This window comes from Perognathus longimembris, chromosome 3 (assembly GCF_023159225.1).
Source record: "Perognathus longimembris pacificus isolate PPM17 chromosome 3, ASM2315922v1, whole genome shotgun sequence".
Taxonomy (NCBI): Eukaryota; Metazoa; Chordata; class Mammalia; order Rodentia; family Heteromyidae; genus Perognathus; species Perognathus longimembris.
The window spans coordinates 10,519,948-10,546,045 of NC_063163.1; the positions used below are offsets into that span (position 1 = coordinate 10,519,948).

The window sequence follows — 26,098 nt, forward strand, 5'->3', positions numbered from 1 at the left end:
GCTACTGAGAACAGAAAAGTCAAGTCACTTGCAAGACGACCCTACAGTTGGTCAAACTCCACAAGCACCACCTCCCTCCCTCCCTCCCTCCCTCCCTCGGAGGTCATCCTACAAAGTAGTCATAAGTCATTTGCAAGAGAGGACTAGAGGGAGGACAGTCATGCAAAGAAACAACTCAAGAATGGGAAGAGCATAGCAAAACATGAGGGGTTGAGCATTCTCCTCTTCACCAGTCCTTTTCTGCAGGATAGATTGCTGGAGGGGATTGTTCGTGTTCTGTGCCAATACTGCAGCTTGAACTCAACCTCACACTCAGCTTTTTGCTTGAGATTCACGCTGTACTCGGCACCACGCCTCCACTTTGGGCCTTTTTTTTGCTGGTTCATTGGAGGCGAGAGTCTCCAATGGCTTTGAATCAAGATCTTCAGATCTCAGCCTTCTGAATAGCTAGGATTACGGGTGTAAACTACTGACACCCAGTGCAAATGTAATCTCCTAACTGTGCACATTGCTACTGACAGCAGCTGATGCTGTTTCTGGCAGAGCCTGGCTTTCTAATGTGTGCTGAGTGCTAGTAGAGATTAGTAGAACCCAGCCACTAGCCAGGGGACCTAGAAGCAATGTGTGCAAGGGAACCGGAACTGGGGGTACATTCCCAGCAAATGCTGCCCCGAGGTGGTTCTTTCCTCAATGGTACTGCCTCTTCTGGGAAATGAGGCGGCAGATGGGGATAGGAATGGCTATGGTAGAGCAAGTAAGGGTCAGGGTCTCATCTGGCTGTAGAGCCCAGACACTTCTCCATGCAGCAGGTTAGTGTTAGTGGGGGAAAAAACATCTTCAGTCTGCACACACACAACACAGACATGCACATTCACATGCACATGCATGCACAGCAAAACAGAACGGAGGGTTCTGGTGTACACACCTGTCAGACTCAAAGATTGGAAAACAACACTCAAAGCTCAGTGCCAGTGGCTCACACCTGTAATCCTAGCTACTCAGGAAGCTAAGATCTGAGGATTGCGGTTCCAAGTCAGCTCAGGCAGGAAAGTCCATGAGACTCTTATCACCAATTAAAGCACCACAAAAGCCAAAGACGGATCTGTGGCTCAAGTGGTAAAGTAGCCTTAGAAAAACAAAAAAGACAAGCTCAGAAGCAATGCCCTGACATCAAGCCCTATAACCAGCACAAACAAACAAAAAAACCTACTCATCTATCACGTATATCCAGAAAGGATGTCATAGATTTCCATAGTCAGCGTTGCATTTACATTGTTCCACTAAGACTACACACATAAAAGCTGCCTACATGTTGCAGGCAAATGTCACTTGACTGCTTTAATACCTGAAGTCCTCGAGCGGGCGTCAGTCCCTTCCGCTCTTCCGCAGCACCAAGAGAGAAACCGGGGTAGTGAAGCACTTGTACCGGAGGACATTCCACTAGGACTACTCTAAGATCTTATGGTTTCTCTTTTTCTCTTGCTGCTTTTCCACCCCTGGAAGATAAGCTGTTTTCCCTTCTGTCTTAATATTGTTCTATTTGGAGAGAAGTCTGAACGTTTTCTAGCATATTGAGCTTTTTTTTTTTTTTTTTTTTTGGCCAGTCCTGGGGCTTGGACTCAGGGCCTGAGCACTGTCCCTGGCTTCCTTTTTGCTCAAGGCTAGCACTCTGCCACTTGAGCCACAGCGCCACTTCTGGCCGTTTTTCTGTATATGTGGTGCTGGGGAATCGAACCCAGGGCCTCATGTATATGAGGCAGGCACTCTTGCCACTAGGCCATATCCCCAGCCCCTCTAGCATATTGAGCTTTACCAAAATAAGTCCTGGTACAGAGCAGTGGGTGACGAGCCACTAAGCTGGGTATGGGTGGGGTGGGCATGCCGGTCACCTCAGCTACACAGAAGGCTGAGATTGGGGGGACACAGCTTGATAAGACTCAGCCTCACACGACAGAAGCTAGGAGTGGTGGCGTCTGCCTTTCACCCTATGTGGGAACTACAAAGAGGAGCACTGAAGTCCAGGCTTGTTTTGGCAGTAACTTGAGACCCTGTTCAAAAAATGACTGAAGTGAAAAGGAGCTGAGGACGTGACTCAAGTAAAAACACCTACATGGCAAGCATAAGGCTTCAAATTCAAAACTCCAGTACTGCCAAAAATACAAACAGTAAGTATACTGATTAGTAGTGGTCAATTGAGGCATGGGATGACGGTTATAAGCCACCACTTAGTACTATGAATTCATTGAAGGTATTATGAAGTAAAAAAAAAAATTGATATATATCCTACAAAATGTAAGAAAAGTGAGGGAAAGGGTGGGTTGGAAGGGATGAGTGAGAATGTTGAAAGGGGTGACAATGATCAAGATGCATTGTCATCATGAACTGCTTTGTTGAAGGGCAACTCCTTTGTACAACTATTTAAAGGTAATTTAAAAAGATACATTCACACACATACAGTGCTAGTCCTGGGGCTTGATCTCAGGACCAGCCATTGTCCGTGAGCTTTGGCTCAAGGCTAGCACTCTACTACTTGAGCCACAGCTTCACTTCTGGCTTTTCTGGTAGATAAGGTCTCACAGACTTTCCAGCCTGAGCTGGAACCGTGATCCTCAGATCTCAGCCTCCTAAGTAGCTAGGGTTACAGGTGTGAACCACCAGTACCTGGCAGTAATTTTTTTTAAGGAGGCATTACAAACAGGTACACATTGTTACTATAAATGGTCACAGGACTGCCTTCATTAAGGAAATTTTTCCCAAGGGATTTAGGAATATGAGTTTAGCTTATACTAATAATTTATTCCTTTACTTTTTTTTTTTTTTTACTTTTCATTATGGTACGAGTTCATAGAAAATATCCTTTCCATCTGACTTCAGTTGTGAATTCTGTCAAACCCTTAACAAATGGCATTGGTTAGAGATGATTTTAGAGACCCTATATCTACCCCTACCTTCTGTGACTAGTTCTTTTCTCTTTTTCTTCATTCGGTTGATGGGTGCCTGTCACAGCCCTTGCTCAACAGTGATTGAAGTTCACATCTGGCCCTCTGTGTGTGTGTGTGTGTGTGTGTGAGAGAGAGAGAGAGAGAGAGAGAGAGAGACTTGTGTAACTGAAAGGCAGCATTGAGAGAGAGAGAACAATATCAAATCTACCACAGTTTGTTTCCAAGGCACATCTCCTTCACCTCTGCCTGGAAGTCTTTCTTCACTTTTGGTAAATGTGAAGAAGCTGATTTCAACACCTCAGCAAGATTATCCAAATTGCAGAGTCTCTGTCTCAGGTCTTTCTTTGGCAGTAAGCCAGCTTTCCCTCTCCGTGTCGCCTCTTCAGTCCAATCAGCAGTTTCTTCCTAATCCGGAAAGGACCGCCCTCCTCAACACTGGCCACCCCAGGACCAAGGTGAGGACAGAACTCCGTGTGAAGGTGAAAGCACTGTTGGGGTGCTATAGGTTGACAGGACTCATCAAAAGGCAGCCAGCCTGTAGCTCTAATCCATCCCTGTCAGTGCATACAGCTTCCATCAACCAGAATAACTTATAAATTTATTTGTATCAGAAAAATTAAAGGACAGATTACTAAAAACAATTTTACCCCCCAAATAAACCAAAAGGATCTAAGGCATGAAAATGGGCTCTTCCAAATTGGCTAGAATTATTCTCCTCTACCTAGCCATGTCGGAATTCTACGCTGTTGAGCCTGGTCCTCATTTCCTATGAAGAGAGCTGCGCCTAAAGCTAGATGCATTTTTGTTGTTGTTGTTGGTCATGGGGCTTGAACTCAGGGCCTAGGCGCTGTCTGGAAGCTCTTTTGTGCAAGGATAGTGCTCTACCACTTTGAGTCACAGCTCCACTTCTGGGTTTTGGGTGGTTAATTGGAGATAATTGTCTCATGTACTTTCCTGCCCAGGCTGGCTTCAAACTGCAATCCTCAGATCTCAGCCTCCGGAGTAGGGAGGTAAGAAGTGTTAGTCACCAGCACCCAGCAAAGCTAGATATATTTCACACTTCAACTCATAATAGAGGGAGCAGCTCAGGTAATGTGTTCAGGAGGAATAAGAGAGACCACAGCCCTGTCCTCACAGATCTTACAGTGCAGGCTAGCCAGACACTAAGCAAATATTTATTTCAAGTGTGATAAAACCTACCAACAGAATTAGAAGAGCATGACATCAAGACAAGCAGGGCCAGGCTGTCCCAAGCATTTAGATGTGGCTCAAGGAAATACCCATGGGAACAACAGCTAGCATCACTCAGCTCGCTGTTAGGATGTTTGTGTGTTTGTGAAGGTTTTTAAAATTTTTTACATACATGATTATATCCAATCCTTGTTACAATCCTGAGAGACAGGTGTGCTGGTCCTTATTTCATGAACAAGGAAATGGATATTCTGGCAGTTAGAATTACCCTCCCACGTTTCAGCAACATGAGTGGTAAAACCAGGATTGAAAACCTATAAATGCAGGCTGGGAACATGGCCTAGTTGCAAGAGTGCTTGACTCATATACATGAAGCCCTGGGTTCGATTCCCCAGCACCACATATATAGAAAATGGCCAGAAGTGGCGCTGTGGCTCAAGTGGCAGAGTGCTAGCCTTGAGCAAAGAGAAGCCAGGAACAGTGCTCAGGCCCTGAGTCCAAGGCCCAGGACTGGCCAAAAAAAAAAAAGAAAGAAAGAAAATCTATAAATGGGAAGTGGAGGTGTAGCTCAAGTGGTAGAGTGCCAGCCTTGAGGGAAAAGGCCATGTGGAAGTGAGAGGCCTTGAGTTTGAGCCCCAGAGTCGGCACAAAAAGGGGGAGGAAGGAGAAGAAGGGAAAGGAAGGGAGGAAAAGAGAGGAGGGAGAGAGAAGGAAGGAAAAAAATAAAAATAAACAAGGAAAGTCCTAAGTGGCAACTTACACCTCCAGCTCTCAACTCTTGACTGTCTTCCTTTTATAGATACTGTAGCTAAATAAAATATTTTGTTAATATCAAAACAAAATAAACATAGCCTCCTTTTACTTTTTTTTCACACCGAAGAGTTTTCTCCCTTTCCTGGCTCATTAAATTCTCAGTGGCTCAAAAACGGTAGGGTGTGGAATTCTTCCTGAGTGCCCGCAGGCTGTCTTTTCACCCAGTGCACCGAAAGGCCAGGGTAGAAATGAAAACCAGAGCCTGCTGGCACTCAGAAAGAACAGAGAAGCCCCTCCAAAACACTGTTATGGGAGGAAGAAAAAGCACCTCCTCCTTGCAGGACCCCCAGAAAATTGATGTCAGCTTAATGAAAGTCACAGAGCTAAAGCCTCATTTTAACCAAGTGTAGTAACAGCTATGTAATATTATTCTACCTACTTTAAACAACTACATGTATTTTGGGGGGAAACTGCTTTAAAGTCTAGGGAGTACATTCATATGTTATCAGCACCAATATTTCAAAAAGGAATTTCACTAGGAAGCAAACTTTTCATCTGAAGGGAATTTTCTCCCAGTGCATAGACTTAATGTAAACTAAGGTCTGTATCATTGCAAAAACATAAATAAATATTCTATAGCAGTGACCTATTAGCACGCGTTTCCCCAGATATCCCACACTCCTAGGGGATCCCAGGTAGCAGAGGCTGTTTGAAGCCAGCCAGGCCCGTGGCTGCCCGCTCCTTGCTAGCAATTCCCTCCTACAGCTCCGGGGTGCACTGGGACGCCGCCCAGGGCATGCACCTGGGGGCCTTCCAAATGCTGGCAAAAGTAAAATGGGAAGTTTTAAGGTTAATGTCTGCTGGGCACCAGTTGCTCAGGACTGTAATCCTAGCTACTGAGGGAGGTGAGGCCTGAGGACTGTGAACGGTGGTTCAAAGCCAGCCCAGGCAGGAAAGTCCCAATTAACCAGCAAAAAAGCTGGAAATGGAGCTTTGGCTAGAGTGGTAGCACCGGCCTTGAGTAAAAAATGCTAAGGGAAAGCACCCAGGCCCTGAGTTCAAGCCCCAGGTCATGCACAATTTTTTTTAAAAATTACGTATCTATTTATATCTGGAAAATTTTAGGGGGAACACCCAAGATTAAGAAACCAAAATAAAGATTAATTTGGTTTACAAAGCAAAATAAACATTGACTTAAAAAAAAAATTTCTTACTCTGCTGTGGCTAGATTCCAATAGATTATACACACGTTACTTTTCAGTGTGTTGTGGTTTATTACGAGGGTAGTTTAGAATCACATATCCATGATCTACCATGTGCTACTGTGGTGGATTCTTATTCTTTTCTCTTTTCTTTTTTTCCCCCCATGTTCATTGCAACACTTTTTACCACAGTCAAATATGAAATCAGCCCAGATGCCCCTCAATGAGTGAACAGAGCAAGAAAATGTGGTATATATACAATGGAATTTTGCTCATCCATTACAAAAATGATATTGTATCATATGTAAGGAATTGGAGACTTGAAGTAAGTCGGGCCCAGAGAGACAAATGTTTCATGGTTTCCCTAATTTGGGGAAACTAGAATTAACTGATAAACCTGTAAGTAAACATGTTGGGTAGTATGCAAGTGGTTATGAAATCTGTGAACTGAAATATAGTAGATTCAAGGGAGAACTCAAACAAGTATCGTTCCTTAAGAAGGATCTGAGGATCACGGTTCCAGCCCAGGCTGAAAAGTCCCTGTGAAACTCTTATCTCCAATTAGCCACCAAAAAGCCAGAAGTGGCACTGTGGCTCAAACTGGTAGAGCCCTAGCCTTGAGCATAAGAGCTTCGGAACAGCACCTAGGCCCTGAGTTCAAAGCCCCACACCGACAAAAGAAAATACAGCCACACAAATGGGAGAGATGGATGGCACCAATGCTGCCCAAGTAATGGATTTGATTTTATAATGAACTACGCGAGATTCTAAAATTAGTAGTTTGAGGTCTCTGCTTCAACATGCTCCTGGACTGGTTTGGTTTGGTGAGGTAAATAAGTCAGTAGGTGCTAGCTAACTAACCACCTTTAGGATGTGATAGGCACACAAGAAGCAAGGCAACACCTGGAAGGGGTCCCTCAACTAGCAGTCTCATCAAGAGGTGAGCCAGAGGATGAAAGATGTCAGAGCTGACTTGGGAGAAAGCATTGGTAAACTGACAGGAATCATTACCCCATATAGCAGGTAGAAGACACAAAGTAGAATAGTCAAATTGGTGGTATCCATGTACATTCTAAGGTCCACTGGCATAACCCAAAGCATTAGAGGAATTCTAGCACTCTCAGTTGGTCTATACTAATTCTCAACCAAGTATAGTCACAGCAAAACACCATATTAATATTTAACAACCAAATTGCTCCATATTAATACTTGGCACTTATATGGAATCTCCTACCCAAGAATCTATTAAGCTGTTAACCTACATTCAGTCAATCTCCAAATAGACTCTTGGGAAGATTAATCTTAAATAATTACACATCCATTAAGGTAATAAGTTATCATAAGGGTGGAAGAAGTTACTATCTGGGCAAGGACACCTGTGAGAATGATATACTCTTTCAGCTTCACCCAGGAAAAGCTGTGTGGTGTAGAAATCTACTTCTTGATTTGTCTACTGTTCATTTAACTTGACAGTGTACCAGAATGAGAGAATTTTCCTTATCTTTTGTTTTTTAATAATAATATGTTACATTCTATATTATGTTATAGTATATATTGTTATTATTATTGTGGTGCTGGGGACTGAACCTGAGTATCACACATGCTACGCACACCCTATACCACTTAGCTACACACAGCCTGGCAGCTGTTAATCTCTGACCCACTAAATAACCACAATAATCAAAAGATTTTACAACTAAGACAAGCTCAAATCCTCAAGTACAAACCAAATATTCCAAGAATGAAGATTGTCACATAGTCTTTGAAAAGTTTGAAAAAGAAAAGCCTAGAAAGGAAGACTCAAACATGAGACTATGTGAGTCGAAGCATCAAATCTCATGTATGGAGAGAGACGAAATCAACCATCACAATGTTCTGTTTCCTCAAAGGGGTAATCTGTGGGTACTCTAACTTTGCTTGAGTTGAAAAGCAGTTTCTTGATGTCAATCATTTCTTCCTTGGAATAGTTTATTTAAGAAAACAAAGCAAGACATTCAGGAAGTTAGGAGCTGAAAGAGTAATGTGCTGGCCCTTGTCTGTTGAATCACATTATGAGGTACCTGTTATTATACACTTATAGAGGGAAAGGTTGTTCTTTATCTTTCGATTTGGCAACTTTGGTTTTAATTAAAAGAAGGGACCGGGGCTGGGAATGTGGCTTAGCAGTAGAGTGCTTGCCTAGCATGCATGAAGCCCTGCGTTCGATTCCTCAGCACCACATAAACAGAAAAAGCCAGAAGTGGCGCTGTGGCTCAAGTGGTAGAGTACCTTGAGCAAAAAGAATCCAGCGATAGTGCTCAGGCCCTGAGTTCAAGCCCCAACACTGGCCAAAAAAAAGGGGGGAGGGGACTGGGTTTGAAACAGCCTAAAGGGAAAAAATGAAAATAGTTTTTAAGACTCTACAGAGCCCATACTGGAGCCACTGGACATAACTTGAAGGAAAGAAAGTATAGCAAAAGAAAAAAGGAAAGAGTAGAGCATAAATGGTTGAGACCATTTAAAGACTGGGATTTAGCTATGTGGTGGGTAAGGAAGGCTTGGTTGTTACTGATGAAATCTTGACTCCAACACTACACCAGAAACCACTCTTTTTCCCCGCCACCAACAAAGCTCCTGTTGAGTTGCTTTTACACAGCAGGAACATCATTGATACACTCAGTTGTGTTTTCTTAACATAGGCAATCAAAGTGTGCTTTATCTGAGGATATCTTCAAAATCTACAAAGAAAATCCACTTAATGCAATATGGCAATCCTATGAAAATCAATAGCAGAAAACCAACAAAGAATCCATTCTCCAAGACCTGTACTTCTTTCCAGTGTGTTTTAAAGGTTTGTAGGTATCAGAGGGGAAGTCCTAGAGCCTGGGTCTCGCAGGACCTGGTCTGTGGACTGAAACACACAGAGCCTGGCATGGTCCCATTTTCTGCAGCTAGATGGGGAAATGGCATTTGGTGGGAGCTAGGATTTGTAAGATTAAATACACTGAAGAAAGCATGTGAATCCCAGCTCCATTCTCTCAGAGGCTTGCTTCTTCAGCCTGCTGAGACAACAGAAAGCTTTCTGTGATTTTCAAAGAGCCAGCTTGAAGGAGAACCATACCGCTGCTAGGCATTGTGCTAGAAACCCAGGCAGAGCTGAAGGCGGTGCTTTCTGATCTCAAGGATTACACTTTATTCTCATGCCAGGTGAGTAAGACAAGGAAGATATGAGTTAGAATCCTCTCACTGCTGCTCACTTGTGGTGGGCAGAGCCATGAGTGTGGACTCCTCACACATTTCTGCCCCAATTCATGGACAGATGAAATTCGTCCCAAACTTTCAATCCTAACAAATGCAACAGAGCAAGACCCTGGGAAGATTATGGTCTTTCAAGACTTAAGGAGCCATTGTATTCTCTGTCAATAGCCAGTTTGTAGCCTATCTATCTTCTAAATTAGCACCCCCTTCTCTTCTATGAGAAGAGAGTGATAAATAGAAATGATGGTAAGCAATGTATTGGTTTTTATAAAAGCTTTATTTAAGTAAAGTATTTGGATAACTGTGGGTGACATGTGCCAGTTCTAACCCTCTTCTTTTAAATATTCTAATTAGAATCTGATCGTGTTTGCCATTCTCAGCCCTTGATGATTCTGTTAATTCCTGTTTCAACTAGAATTTGTTTTGGTCATCAAGGCCCTTTCTTAGTTTAAGGTACTTCAAAGACTAACCCTGAAGGAGACCAAGGCCCAATTTTCAGGAGTTAACCAAGTGCTCCACCTAAGTCTAAATTTTCTGTAAGACATTGCTGTAAAGGGCCTCTTACTTGTAAATATTACCAATCTGTAAGCAGCACTGGGTCTGTTTTGTTTTGTTTGAGATGCCCAAAATGACCTCAAATTCCTGGCTTAAGTCATCCTCCCATACCAGCCTCCCAATGAGCTAGGACTACAGGTATCTGTTACTGTACCTGGCTTCCTATAATGGAAGATACTCTCAGATAAGTCCCTCACCCAAGACAGAGGATGTGATAGGTGGCTGGCTATTTGTGACTTGGTAACCCAAGGGTTTTCCCGATCAACATAAATAAGCTTAAGGATGCTAAGAACAACAGCAACAATAAACATCTTGTTAGTGCCAAAGCACTGACCCAAAGCTCACAGCAGCCATGTCTTCAGCATTCTTAAATACCTTGCAGAGTATGGTTTCTTTACTGCGGTTGATTAAGTAGAGTGTGTTAAAGCAGAGCAAACTGTTGAGATCCAGAGATTAACATCTGGAAAATATTACTTTAGAAGAGTAGGGCTGGGGATATAGCCTAGTGGCAAGAGTGCCTGCCTCGGATACACGAGGCTCTAGGTTCGATTCCCCAGCACCACATATACAGAAAACAGCCAGAAGCGGCGCTGTGGCTCAAGTGGCAGAGTGCTAGCCTTGAGCAGGAAGAAGCCAGGGACAGTGCTCAGGCCCTGAGTCCAAGGCCCAGGACTGGCAAAAAAAAAAAAAAAAAAGAAGAAGAGCAACCAACAAACCTTTTAACTTTCTATTCTCACATCTCATCACCCTTTTCTCACACCTGTCTTCCGCTTTCCCTGGACTTTCTTCAATTTTATCATATACAGTAAATAAAATTCATCAGCCTAAATCCTATATTTTGAACCATTCAGAAATACTAACAAAAGAATTAAATGCATCCTTTGTCAATGTGGCACATAAATCTGAATGAAGTCATTGAGCACCATTCATACCATTATATTCCACGTTCAGCGATCATGGAGGAAATAAACATAACATCTCTTAATTTATGATATTAATTGCATCACTTCCTGTGAGCTAGAAGCATACGGATCAAGAGGAACACTTACTTTTGCTCCACAAAGAGAGGATCAAAGAATTCTGTCGTGATTTTGTTTGCATACAGGGAACAGCCAGTCATTGAGCACAAGCCTGAAAAGTACCAGAGGGAGAGAGAGAGAGTGGGAGAGAGAGGGAGAGAGAAGTTGCCATGGTTAGCATCATTGCATTAACAGTGTGAAGTACTCTGTTCAGAAGAAAGGTACTACTTACCTGACAGTATGAACACAATCCCAGCCAAACAAGCAATCTTAGCTTTGGCTTTCTCTGAGCCTCCAACTTTGGTACACTTCATTCCAAAGAGTGCAAATATGGCACCAAAAAAGCCCAGGCTGACAGCAGCAATCATAAGTCCTCTGCATGCCTGAATATAACCTGAAATCAGAAAAAAAGATCATTTATGTCAACACCCAACATGTGCCCGTCCAGAAAGAAATTCTCAGTCTACACTGTCAATCCAAATGACTGCTCGGTTATCTGAAAAAGAATGGTTATATAGCAGCAAAGATGAACAAGAAAAGAAAACAGCCTACACCACAGAGATGCTCACTCTGTATTACACACTTTAAGTTGGGCATGATCCTGATTGCTAGATTCCTCAGACATTCCCATATCCACACAAGAGGAAACAGAGGCATGGAACAGTTCCATGCTTTGTCAGACATGAGTTAATAAATAGCAGAAATGGATTTCCCCCCAGGGCAAACTATAAAATCCACAAATCATTGACTCTCAGGGTGACAGCAGCTATCAAAACTCTATAATTCCTTTGCACACCAATGTTTTTAAATAGACATTTTAATGGCTTTGACATAAAATTTATAATTGTGTTATAAAAGCCCCAAAGAGATCAACCTTCTAGTATTAGTGAAAACTCTCAAGTGAAAGGTCTTTGTGAACTATCAAGAATGTAAAGCATGGGGCTGGGGATATAGCCTAGTGGCAAGAGTGCCTGCCTCGGATACACGAGGCCCTAGGTTCGATTCCCCAGCACCACATATACAGAAAACGGCCAGAAGCGGCGCTGTGGCTCAAGTGGCAGAGTGCTAGCCTTGAGCGGGAAGAAGCCAGGGACAGTGCTCAGGCCCTGAGTCCAAGGCCCAGGACTGGCCAAAAAAAAAAAAAGAATGTAAAGCAGAAAGTATATTAGTGACATTGTATTATTATTAAGCTACATACAATAAAGTTGGACTTCAAAAAATATGGTTGCTGGGCACTGGTGGCTCACACCTGTAATCCTAGCTACTCAGGAGGCTGAGATCTGAGGTTTGCTATTCAAACTAGCCTTGGCAGAAAAGTCCATGAGGGTCTTACCTCCAATTAATCACAGAAAAAAATCAGTGGAGTGAGGCTTCAGTGGTAGGGTGCTCACCTCCCGCAAAAGAAGCTCAGGGCAGTGCCTACACCCTAAGATCAAGCCCCAGGACGAGCAAAAATACGTGTGTGTGTGTGTGTGTGTGTGTGTGTGTGTGTGGTTTAGGAATTGGGCATAGTGGCTCACACTTATAATCCTAGCTACTCAGGAAGCTGAGATCTCAGGATCTCAGTTTGAAGCCAGCCCAGGATAACAAATCCAAGTTGCAGATTATTATCTCTAATTAACCAGGAAAACAAAAAGCTAGAACTGGGATGTGAGCACTAGAATTGAGCAAAAGAGCTCAGGGACAGCACTCAGGCCCTGAATTCAAGCCCCAGGACTGGCAATAAATAAATAAACTACCTAAAAATGTGATCAGTTAGTTCCTTGCCTATTCCTGAATTATTCCTGTTCTCAGTCACATATTTTTATTCACATAATCCACACGGTGGTAAATTTCAGTGTGGCTTTTATCCATACCCATACCTTAACACCTTTTGAATTAACAAGATTTAGTCAAACCAACTATTATGGCATAAGCCATTTTCATTTCAGTCTGAAAGAGTGCCATATTGCCATCTGAAATGGTGAGAGCAGTACATCGTTGGTGTTAGCAAATATTTGTTAAGCAAATATTCACATGTGTTCATCAGGTTTACAGTGGGAATTAAGCCTTCTAATTGAAATAAACTCTGTAAGTGCCAACACATGATAATTACACACTTAGGGACTAGAGGCTGGTGATCTTCATCTCTACGTTTTTTGTTTTTTTCTTTTAAAGAATGAAACTTTTAAGGTTGGGAAGGTGGCTTAGCGGTAGAGTGCTTGCCTGGCATGCACGAAGCCCTGGGTTCCATTCCTCAGTACCACATAATCAGAAAAAGTCAGAAGGGGCGCTGTTGCTCCAGTGGTAGAGCTCTGCCTTGAGCAAAAGAAGCCCAGGGGACAGTGCTCAGGTTCTGAATTCAAGCCCCAAGACTGGCATGTGTGCGAATGCGCGCACGCGCACGCGCACACACACACACCTTTAAAATTTGAATTCAACTCTTGGATCCACTTTCAAGAGCCAACAATTTAACTGTAAATTGCTTTAGACGTTCCAAAATCCAGGACAATGACCCGTGGATTACTTCCACAAAGAAGATAAAATTTTACTGCTGTGAGACTAATCAGAAACAGCAAAAGCAACTTATTTGTTAGCAAACAGGATAATGAGGCTTCTTTCTGTAGCAGTAATCAGCTCACACGAGTTTATCTGGTTCTTGGCTCCTAAATTCTGAATCTGACTTAAACTTTGACCCACAATTTGCCCAGCTAGAGCCCAAGAGCAGGCAGAGGCAAGAAAGACCAAGAGGAATCTTGTCAGTACCTCACAAGACTAAGGAATCTTTGAGGTTAACCATCATTCACCCAAAGAATCTCTATAGACACTGCTTAGTTTCATTAACCACGATTTGTTTTAATCCATGGTTTTCAAGTGTGTTAACTCCCAATGTAATTATCAAACAAAGAGAAACGAGAGGATAGCCTGATGCATTGCACACACCTATGCACACCCACATTCACACCCACACAAATATACACACACACACAGAATCAGCATAGGATGGGTCCAAGACCCCCAGAAGATGATAGACCTGCATTGCAGAAGTGTTGTACTTCCTACCTTTTTCCAATAAATGTAGTAAAAAGCATTCATAACTATCAATAAAATGTAATTATAATGTATTCTAGCAACAGTTATTTAAAACTTATGAATTCTGTATTTCTGGAATTTTGAACCTGTTGACTGTGTGCAAGTAAACTGAAAAATAGGGAACTGTGGGTTTCTAGGAGTTCCTATGTGAAGTAAATGTTTATACTGAAAGACAGGCAGATAAGATGATGAATGGATGGATAGATGGATAGTAAGGGGGATGACAGAGATAGACAGATGGATGGACGCAAATGTATATTCCTAGAAACCGTGATCGTGCACCACAATTGATATTTACTTTTGTCATCTTATAGGCTCTCTTACAGTCAGTGGTCGGGAATTTACCAGAGCTTAGGCTCCATAATCTGGTCATTTAGAACAGGGAATGCATTTTTCCACATGGCAACCAGCTGGTAAAACCCCAGGCCAACCCAGTCAGCCCTTCATAAAGGAAAATAACAGTAGTCTTTACACTTCATGCAACCACTACACATACCATTGGTTTTCAGTCTCTCCTCCTGAGTGTGCCTGCCTGTGACCTGACCTTGTCTCTTGGCATAGGCGGATGGACCAACCAAGCGCCTCTGATTGGGCTCTATCCTTCAGTGGCAGCCAGAACTTCAGTGTAGAAGGCAGGGCACCACCCACTATACAAAACAATCCCATCTGCATACACAAAGGAAGGTCAGGGGGGGGGGAGCAGGTGGCAGTAGCAAGGGATAAACTTCTCATGCAGCCATAATACAGAACCAGCTTGTTGATAGAGGTCCGTAAGGGGGCAGGGGCTGCCAGTTCTTAAAACACTCATAGACTCAGGCCTTAAGCAACTTCTAATGAGTTTCTCAGAGTTTATCTTTGGCAAGGCAGACCTCAACAACCTAGCAGTTTAACAGCTCCTGAGGGCAGAACTTAGAAGTAACACCATCAAGGGAAATGGCAGTAAAACCCTAGTCAAGGAGGCCATTATTTTTGACAGGTTAAATTTACTGACACTTTTAATAGGTAATTAACACACTGAAGTGCTGAGGCATGAAACATATTTACTTAGAAGTTCTCTAAAGTCTAATTTATACTTCATTCTCCTGAGAGAAACAGCAAACATTCCCACTCACAAAAAATAAATGGTGCATATCATAAACGCAACCTGGCTGGAAGCGATATGTAGCTGAAGTTCAAGTAGTACTTTGAAAGGAATCTGGGTACAGAAATAACTCAACTGTGAAATTTCCAAATAGCAGCTTTACATGAATGAATTACATCCCTGGAGACCTTCAAGGTGTCCCTGATCACGTTTTCCTAATGATGCTTCCAGATTTTCAATGGCAAACCAGCAACAATAAAGTCACCCACCTGGTGGAGGAAGGATACCACAGATAGTGGCTAGATTTTAAGGGAGTAGGGGAGGAAAATGAGCTTGCCTTCCTTCCTTCCTTCCTTCCTTCCTTCCTTCCTTCCTTCCTTCCTTCCTTCCTTCCTTCCTTCCTTCCTTCCTTCCTGCCTACCTTCCTTGCTCTGACTCCTCCTTCTTCTATTGTGCCAGTCCTGGGACTTGAATTTGGGCCTGGGTGCTGTCCCTGAGCTCAAGGCTAGTGCTCTACCACTTGAGCCACAGTGCCACTTCTGGCTTTTTCTGTGATTGATTGGAGATAAGAGTCTCACAGACTTTCATGTGGGGGCTAGGTTTAACCACAATCCTCAGATCTCAGGCTGCTGATTGGCTAGGATTGCAGGCACCAACCACTGAGGCGTGGCTGAGCTTTCTTTAAATGAGTAGCTTGGTATATTTTCTGCACATCTTTTTAAAGAAAGTTGGATGGGGGAAGACAGCACCTCCAATTTCATCTCCAGTGCTTCAATTTATCTACAGCAGGCCCTTGATTACATCAATAATCTCTCCAGGTCTGTTTCCCATCTGCAAAAAAGGTACAGCAGGTCCAACTTGCCAGGATGAGCACCACAAGCCAGCAGCTGCTCCTCAGAGCTTCCTCTCCACAATGCTGACCTCCATTCTAGGCAGAAATGTAAGCATCACCCTCAGTCCTGACATTTAGCTTTGCTAGACCTCCTTCTCCTCATAGGGAAAATGGATTGGTATTCATGTCTTCTGAGCATACAAAAGAAGAGCTTTGATCTCATATAGGAAATCCAGATAAGAACTCCATGAGTGGCAGCCAAGAGGTTTGATCTTCCACCTGATACAAGTCAACAAGTGTCATGAGCCTTCCCTCTTCCTTCTTGGAGCCTCTTTCCAGTCCAGAGCTTGTACCAGCCCTAGGGGAAGGACTGGGCTGCTTGGGTCTGAAGCGGCAGTGACAGTCCATAGTACACTGGCTTTTCCCACCACCTCAAAGCCAAAGTGAGGACCCCCACACAGCAGAGGCACCTATCCTAGGAACAGAGCTGGGAGATGATAAACAGAGATTCTCTGCCCTGCCAAGTTCTATTTGCAGGCGAGGGAAACAGTGCCTTTGCATGTGGAAATGTAGAGAGGTGACACCCACTTCTAGGAGACACAGAAAATACTCTTCATTAGAATTAGGAAAGTAGGAAATGGCCTCTGAGACCTGAAAGCTAGCATTATCAAGCAAAAGATAGATAAATATGGACAAATCACAAATGGCCAACAGCTGGACTTAAAGAGTAAAGGAGAATATCATACAGTTAAGAAATGGTCTGAGATGACAACCTATCAAGGATTAACCAGGAAGAACCAACAAAACCATGAGCATAAGCTAGGGATGAACAATTCACAAAGGAGAGAAAAAAAGAAATGGCCACTGCATGGTAAGGTAGTCAAAATCACCAGGAATCAGGAAATGCCAATGAACAGGGTTCCTGAGTCACTGTCTCCTGCCATGCTGGATGAAGAGGTGTGAGAATGAAGAAGGCCAGCTCTCACTCTTGGTGGAATGCAATTTGGCAGTGGAACCCAACATTAAAATGCATGTCCTGCCTCTGGCTAGACCACTGTCCAGTGGAATAGTTCACAGAAGTCCACGTGTGCACCAAGAGGTGAGTACAGAATTTCAATAAAGCACTAATAGGAAAGAGCTGGAGAGGGTCCAATGTCCACAGTGGGTGAATGGTTAAATGAACCAGTTTGTCCAGACTAATAAATAGTATGCACAAAGGGGCTACAAAGGAGCTCTTCCTTTCTGTACCAACTTGGAAAGACAGTATTGATTTTAAAACATTGCAGGTTGGCATGGTGGTGCATGCCTGTAATCCCAGATACTCAGGAGTCAGAGCAGGAAACTTGTGATTTGAAGACTAACCTGGGTAGTGGGAGTGGTGAAGCCCTATCTTAAGAACTAAAAGAAGCCCAGTGCTAGTGGCTCCTGACTGTAAACTAGCTACTCAGAAGGATGAGTCTAGGAGACACTTATCTCCAGTTAACCAGCTACAAACTGGAAGTGGCTCTGCGGCTCAAAGCGGTAAAGCACTGGCTTTGAGTCAAAGAAGCCCAGGGACAGTGCCCAGGCCCTGAGTTCAAGCCCCATGACTGATAAAAATAAAAACAAAAGATCTAGGGCTTAGCTCAAATGGAAGAACACTTGTTTAGCCTGAATAAGGCACTGGATTCAATACCCAGCATTAAGAAGAAATTGCAAGGCATATGTTCATGTTTTAAAAGCATTTTCTAATCACCTGAGCACACCCATCTTGCAAGGTGAAGTTGTACAAATGTCCCTCTCTGCTCTACTGCAGAGCAGCATGGTAAGTGAGCTCTATGTCCTCACCACTCCATCTGCCCAAATCAGGACCCCCCACCCCCAAGGAGGCACTGGGGGGGGAAACTCCACTACCCTGCATTTAAAAATCGCCAGGAGCCTTTAGAGCTGTCGCTTCTTCCCTGTCCCCTGTCTGTCCCATAGAAGGAAGCATATCTAATTGGCATGCTATCCGAGGACACAACACAGTCACAAACAGAAGAATGAGCCTAGGACAGAAACTACCACTCCTGTGTTCCCCAAAGTAAACTTCAGAAACAAGAGCTTGCCTGTTCATCTACCTGGATGTGTGCTTTGCTGGGTACAGGAAATTCAGCCCTAATGCACGGGAATGGACAGTGTTCTGGCTATTTCTTTCACACTTGCAGGACCCAGTCCCTACCCTTGTAAAGTCAGGCACATAGTTCCTTAGACCAAGTTCCCTCCAGCAGCATGTTGAATAAGTTCACTTTCCATGGCAAGCACTGTCTTAAGGAGAGTCAAATCTTCTTTTAGTTAGCCAGCTATGCGAATAAAAAGAGTGAGGGCAATCATATAGAAACCCACTTCACATCTAGAGATAATGCAAATGACTCCAAAGTTTCTGTCTACTTCTAAGGAAGTTGCAAGTTGCTGTATGTGAAATCTTGGAAGAAGAGAGCCCAGAACTTGCACCATCATTGTGTCTGGAGCTGTCATCCTCTGTCGTCTAGAAACTAAACAGCCACACACAAACAACCACACGCACATACACACGCATGCATGCACCTTCCTATTCATGCACATAAATATATATTAATTTACCTATGGATATAATGAAAAACAACACAACCTTGCTGTGCAGAATGATGAGGCTGAACCCCTACAAGACAAGGACACAGACCCCCCACCCTCTTCCAGCACCAGGCTGGGGTGTGTGCCCTTTTTCCCCATTCAAGTCGCCTTGTCCCCGGCTAAGTCGGGACGGGACAATGTCCCCTGGGTACACTCATCTGGCAAGGGCAAGGAAGGACGGAATCCTAAGCGGGGCAGATTGTAGATGGATTTCAAGGAAAACCACAAAACCTACAGTTCGTTACCCTCCGCCTGAGTCTACTTGAGAAGCTTCTAAGGCGATGGTTAAAGCCAGGCCAAGGCAGGGATTCCTGGTGCTCCATGATACCATTAGGGTCAGAACCGGCTTTGGGGGTGAGGGGAGACAAGTCCTGGCAGGGTGAACCCCTAGTTCTACCGGTCCCCGACAGACACAAACACAGCTCTGGATGGACGTGTGGAGCCAGGAACCCCTCACTTCACGGACTCTTAGAAGCACCCTGACCCCGGGGAGTCACCCTGTCGTTCTTCGCGCGTCCCTCTCCCTCCCTCCGGGTCCCGGGTTGGGAAGGTGCCCGGGGAGGCGGTAGGGGACCGCGGGGACCCCGTGCCCTCGGGTCCCTGTGGGCAGCGGGAGCGGGTCTGGGAGGGGTGCCGCGGGGATCGCGGGTGGCCGGGCGCGCTCGCGGGCGGGCCGGCGGCCCGGGGGGAACCGGGGCCGGGGGGTCCCGGGGATCCCCGGGGGTGGGGTGGGGTGGGGCAGGGATGCTGACCGTCCAGAGCCAGCAGGGAGGGGAACTCCTTGCAGTTGGCCACGCCGGTGGAGTCGATGACGCACATCTTCCAGAGGTTGGCATAGAAGGTGGCGGTGGTGATGACCGTGCCGTCGTTGGTGGACACCTTCCAGAAGTCGGTGGGCAGCGTGGACGACACCAGCACCCAGCCGGAGATGGAGACCGTGAAGGCGATGATCTCCAAGGCCGTGTTCGCCATGCCGCCCGCTGCTGCTGCTGCTGCTGCTGCTGCTGCTGCTTTGCTGGCCGCCGCCGCCTTCTCCCAGGGCGCAGGGACCCCCCGCCGGGTACCCGGGCCCGCGGCTCCGCCCCAGCCCCGCCCCGAACGCCTTGGCCCCGCCCTCGACACGCCCCCGACCGAAGTGGAACTGGGGCTTCCGTGGTAGAGCACTAGCCGTGAGCAAAAGCAGCCCAGGAGACAAGGCCCAGGCCTGAATTCACACAATCAGCATGGGATAGGTCCCCAGAAGCCCAGAAGATGATAAAAAAACGACATCATAGAACTGTTGTATTTCCTACTTTCTTCCATATATGTACGATACATTTTAATTTTTAAATCACAATAAAAGGCAATCCTAACTACCAATAACATGTCAGTGTAATGTCTTCTAGTAATAGTTATTTAAAACTTATGAATTCTGTATTTCTGGAATTTTGAACCTGTTGACTGTGTGCAAGTAAACTGAAAAATATGGAACTGTGGGTTTCTAGGAGTTCCTATGTGAAGTAAATATTTATCCCGAAAGACAAGACAGATGAGATGATGGATGAATGGACAGATGGATAGTAAGAGGGATGATAGAGATTGACAGATGGATGGACGCAAATGTATATTCCTAGAAACCGTGATCGTGCACCACAATTGATATTTACTTTTGTCATCTTATAGGCTCTCTCACAGTCAGTGGTCGGGAATTTACCAGAGCTTAGGCTCCATAATCTGGTCATTTAGAACAGGGAATGCATTTTTCCACATGGCAACCAGCTGGTAAAACCCCAGGCCAACCCAGTCAGCCCTTCATAAAGGAAAATAACAGTAGTCTTTACACTTCATGCAACCACTACACATACCATTGGTTTTCAGTCTCTCCTCCTGAGTGCGCCTGCCTGTGACCTGACCTAGTCTCTTGGCATAGGCGGATGGACCAACCAAGCGCCTCTGATTGGGCTCTATCCTTCAGTGGCAGCCAGAACTTCAGTGTAGAAGGCAGGGCACCTCCCACTATACAAAACCATCCCATCTGCATACACAAAGGAAGGTCAAGGGGGGGGGGAGCAGGTGGCAGTAGCAAGGGATAAACTTCTCATGAAGCCATAATACAGAACCAGCTTGTTGATAGAGGTCCGTAAGGGGACAGGGGCTGCCAGTTCTTAAAACACTCATAGACTCAGGCCTTAAGCGACTTCTAATGAGTTTCTCAGAGTTTATCTTTGGCAAGGCAGACATCAACAACCTAGCAGTGTAACAGCTCCTGAGGGCAGAACTTAGAAGTAACACCATCAAGGGAAGTGGCAGTAAAACCCTAGTCAAGGAGGCCATTATTTTTGACAGGTTTAATTTACTGACACTTTTAATAGGTAATTAACACACTGAAGTGCTGAGGCATGAAACATATTTACTTAGAAGTTCTCTAAAGTCTAATTTATACTTCATTCTCCTCAGAGAAACAGCAAACATTCCTGTAAGGGGGGGGGACCCTCCATGCAAATGCCCCAACCTGGTAAAGTCTCCACCCAGTTACCTGGGTAACTGGCACACCTGGAGGCAGTTACCTCCCCCTTCCCTGAGGTCACATCCGAGTCCACCTGGCCACACCCCCTGCCCTGCCCTAGATAAGGCAGGGCCGGTCGGAGGTTGGCCATGCATCATCTTGACCACAGGCCAGTAGTTCAGGAATAACTTTTCTCCCCTGCCTGAATACTGAGTGCCGTTCTCCTTTCTTTTTTTTTTTTTTTTTTTGGCCAGTTCTGGGGCTTGGACTCAGGGCCTGAGCACTGTCCCAGGCTTCTTTTTGCTCAAGGCTAGCACTCTGCCACTTGAGCCACAGAGCCACTTCTGGCCGTTTTCTGTATATGTGGTGCTGGGGAATTGAACCCTCATGTATACGAGGCCTCATGTATACGAGGCAAGCTCTCTTGCCACTAGGCCATATCCCCAGCCCCCCGTTCTCCTTTCTTGATGGGCTACCTACTTTAATAAACCTTATATATGGTGCCGTGACCCAGACGAGTTTACAGTCAGGACAGGCGGAATTCCCCTCTATTTTTCTCCCTTTTTTCTGAGTCGTATTCCCAGTCCTGACAGCCCTTTTTTTTCCCCCAAGAACCGAACACAGGGTTTTTCACCAGTACCATCGCTGGCCTCCACATCTACGTCCACACCACTTCTCTGCTCTGGTGAGTGAAATTGCTGTTCAAGTTCTCTGTCACCTGGTACCAAGACAGAGAACTTCCTAGGCCCAGGGTCCAGTCACCTCCCAGGGGGCGGAGGATGCTTGGCTTTGGGGGCTTGGCTTTCTCTCTCTCTCTCAGGACTGTGCTTCTGCCTGGTAAGCTCTCATTCACTCACCAGGCCGCCTCCCTCCTGTGCTTTAATGGGTCCCGGCAGCCACAGTCACACCGGAGCTGGGACACTGCTAGAATGTCTCTTGCCTTTGTAATGAGGCCTGCTCGGAAATACTCTCACAGACTCAGTTTTTGCCGCTGCAATGGTAAACGGCCAGAAGTCACTTATATTCAGGCTCTCTTTGCTCTCCCTCTCTCTCCCCCTCTTTCTCTTTTTCCTCTCTTCCTCTCTCTCTCCCTCTTGTCTGCCTGCTTGCTTGCTTACTTTATTAAACTCCAAGTCATACCCTCCTGATAATGTGCCTTGCTCACAAAGCTGCCTCTTTACACAGGCCTTGGAAACTGAGGCTTGACCACCAATGTGTTTTGTCAGCAAAGGTATCTAGCCGTTGCTGATTTTCTCTCGCATCGACCACGTGGTGGATATTGGGTTTAACAGGCACCGTCATGGCACCAGCTCGGGCGCCATTAGGCCACGCCACATGCTCTCTGTTTGCGTCCTCTCTCCTGGCCCCGGTCCAGTCACCATGGCATCCCACTTGAGCTGAATTGGTTTATCAAAATAGGGCTTGTCCCTTTTATAATATGAAAATTTTTGTTTGCTAGCCAAGTCTCTGTTTTTCTAACTGACCACGTGGTTCTAAAATATTGGGCAGGATGATGTCATTTACTGCTGTAATTCAAAAAAAGTTTAAGGCCGAAGTTCATTTTTGCACACAGTAAGACCTATGTGCACAGTGTGTGTGTGTGTTACATGGGTATATGTCTGTGTCTGTGTAAATGTCATTTGTTAGTGAAGTCTTAGAAAAGGGAATTGGAGCCGTGTAGGGTATAAGTATGTCTTAAATTCTTACAAGATAAAGCTTATTAAATTGGTATGTAATTAAGTTAGCTGTAATTTAAACCAGCATTTCATTCTTTATATGTCCATCTAGCTATAGATCTGTGCTAAAGCTCCCATCACTTCTACTGAGTTTTGTCATTGCAGAATTCTGGCAAATATTCTTGAAAAGATGTAGGTAAGTTCTAGTCCTCTTGGTCTAGAATTGCTTTAATTGGGAATGAAAACGGGCTTTTGTGGCAAAGACTCATTCGCTTGCAGTTCAAAGCCAGTCTGGCAGAAAAATCCCTCTAAAACTCCCATCTCGCAAGTAACCATCAAAGTACTCAGGGACAGTGCCCAGGCCTTGAGTTCAAACTCCTGTGAATGCCAACTGGGGCCAACACCTAGACTCCTGGGACTCGGCAGTTCAGGGAACAATGGATCATGGAGAGGAGTAAGAGGAGAATAATGTCACATCCTAAATGGAGTTGCTTTACACTCGCCCTTTCAAAATTAATCAGAGCCGGGGGAGCAAGAAATACTAGCATGTCCATCTAATGATCATACCTGTCTAATGTCTAACTGGACAGGAGGACAGACTGGAATGTATAAGAACCAGGCAAGTCATCCAATTTTTAATTTTCTGCCATAAACATTTCCTTTTGCCTTTTGTGTGCTTTCTTAGTATTTTGTTATTGTCCAGCCCCTTCCTCCTGAGACTTCTTCCAGGCTACATTCAAGGACTGGTGTCTACCACCAAGGGACAGCTGCTGCTTGCCTTCTCCCAGAGGGGCCACGTCTCTGCCTTTTACCCCTAACGTCGACGCCCCTTGCCAGCAGGAAGCAGCCAGGGAGTCTTAGTACTTTTCCATAATTTTAAAAGACTGGAAGGTAAGGTCCACCCAAGGAGCCACTCAGCACAGATGCCCCCCACCTGGTTAAGTCTCCACCCAGTTACCTGGGTAACCAGCAGACCTCCAGGAAGTTACTTTCCCTGAGGTCACATCCTAATCCACCTGGCCACACCCCCCCTGCCCTTGCCCTAGGTAAGGCAGGGCCTGGTGCGGGGTGGGGGGGTGGGGGGAAGTTCACCACTTCTCTCTGGCCATGCAACACCTTGGCCAAAGGCCAGCAGGGAAAAACTTTTCATTCGTGCTTGAATATCACATGGCGTCCTTCTTTATCGAAAGGCAACCTACTTTAATAAACCTTACAATTCCCACTCACAAAAAATATATATCATAAATGCAACCTGGCTGGAAGCGATATGCAGCTGAAGTTCAAGTGGTACTTTGAAAGGAATCTGGGTAAAGATAACTCAACTGTGAAATTTCCAAATAGCAGCGTTACAGGAATGAATGATATCCCTGGAGACCTTCAAGGTGTCCCTGATCATGTTTTTCCAAATAATGCTTCCAGATTTTCAATGGCAAACCAGCAACAATGAAATCACCCACCTGGTGGAGGAAGGACACCACAGATAGTGCCTGGATTTCAAGGGAGTAAGGGAGGAAAATGAGTTTGCTTTTTTCTCTTTTCTTCCTTTCTTCCTTTCTTTCCTTCTTCTCTCCCTCCCTTCTTTCCTCTGCCTCTCCTCCAGTCCTGTGACTTGAACTTTGGGCCTGGGTGCTGTCTCTGAGCTCCTTTTTTTTTTTTGTGGCCAGTCCTGGGGCTTGGACTCAGGGCCTGAGCACTGTCCTTGGCTTCTTCTTGCTCAAGGCTAGCACTCTGCCACTTGAGCCACAGTGCCACTTCTGGCCATTTTCTGTATATGTGGTGCTGGGGAATCGAACCTAGGGCCTCATGTATACGAGGCAAGCACTCTTGCCACTAGGCCATATCCCCAGCCCCTCTGAGCTCCTTTTGTTCAAGGCTAGTGCTCTACCACTTGAGCCACAGCGCCACTTCTGGCTTTTTCTGTGATTGATTGGAGATAAGAGTCTCACAGACTTTCCTGTAGGGGCTGACTTTGAACCACAATCCTCAGATCTCAGGCTACTGAGTAGCTAGTATTGCAGGCACCAACCACTGAGGCCTGGCTGAGCTTTCTTTAAATGAGTAGCTTGGTGTGTTTTCTGCACATCTTTTTGAAAGAAGGTGGGATGGGGGAAGACAGCAGCTCCAATTTCATCTCCAGTGCTTCAATTTATCTACAGCAGGCCCTTGATTACATCAATAATCTCTCCAGGTCTGTTTCCCATCTGCAAAAAAGGGACAGCAGGTCCAACTTGCCAGGATGAGCACCATGAGCCAGCAGCTGCTCCTCAGAGCTTCCTCTCCACAATGCTGACCTCCATTCTAGGCAGAAATGTAAGCATCACCCTCAGTCCTGACATTTAGCTTTGCTAGACCTCCTTCTCCTCATAGGGAAAATGGATTGGTATTCATGTCTTCTGAGCATACAAAAGAAGAACTTTGATCTCATATAGGAAATCCAGATAAGAACTCCATGAGTGGCAGCCAAGAGGTTTGATCTTCCACCTGATACAAGTCAACAAGTGTCATGAGCCTTCCCTCTTCCTTCTTGGAGCCTCTTTCCAGTCCAGAGCTTGTACCAGCCCTAGGGGAAGGACTGGGCTGCTTGGGTCTGCAGCGGCAGTGACAGTCCATAGAACACTGGCTTTTCCCACCACCTCAAAGCCAAAGTGAGGACCCCCACACAGCAGAGGCACCTATCCTAGGAACAGAGCTGGGAGAGGATAAACAGAGATTCTCTGCCCTGCCAAGTTCTATTTGCAGGCGAGGGAAACAGTGCCTTTGCATGTGGAAATGTAGAGAGGTGACACCCACTTCTAGGAGACACAGAAAATACTCTTCATTAGAATTAGGAAAGTAGGAAATGGCCTCTGAGACCTGAAAGCTAGCATTATCAAGGAAAAGATAGATAAATATGGACAAATCACAAATGGCCAACAGCTGGACTTAAAGAGTAAAGGAGAATATCATACAGTTAAGAAATGGTCTGAGATGACAACCTATCAAGGATTAACCAGGAAGAACCAACAAAACCATGAGCATAAGCTAGGGATGAACAATTCACAAAGGAGAGAAAAAAAGAAATGGCCACTGCATGGTAAGGTAGTCAAAATCACCAGGAATCAGGAAATGCCCATGAACGGGGTTCCTGAGTCACTGTCTCCTGCCATGCTGGATGAAGAGGTGTGAGAATGAAGAAGGCCAGCTCTCACTCTTGGTGGAATGCAATTTGGCAGTGGAACCCAACATTAAAATGCATGTCCTGCCTCTGGCTAGACCACTGTCCAGTGGAATAGTTCATAGAAGTCCACGTGTGCACCAAGAGGTGAGTACAGAATTTCAATAAAGCACTAATAGGAAAGAGCTGGAGAGGGTCCAATGTCCACAGTGGGTGAATGGTTAAATGAACCAGTTTGTCCAGACTAATAAATAGTATGCAAAGGGGC

General features: G+C 45.1%; 1 protein-coding gene across 2 annotated transcripts in view; it reads right to left on the reverse strand.

The window, feature by feature from the left end:
• Positions 1–26,098, reverse strand: part of Cldn10 (claudin 10) — an 84,103-nt gene that overhangs the window by 1,806 nt on the left and 56,199 nt on the right. For both annotated transcript variants that reach the window (XM_048341176.1, XM_048341175.1), the window contains exons 2-3: positions 11,132–11,293; positions 10,930–11,011 (exon numbers count right to left, since the gene is read on the reverse strand). In XM_048341176.1, coding sequence (XP_048197133.1) covers positions 10,930–11,011; positions 11,132–11,293 — 244 coding nt within the window. The remainder of the gene's footprint in view (positions 1–10,929; positions 11,012–11,131; positions 11,294–26,098) is intronic.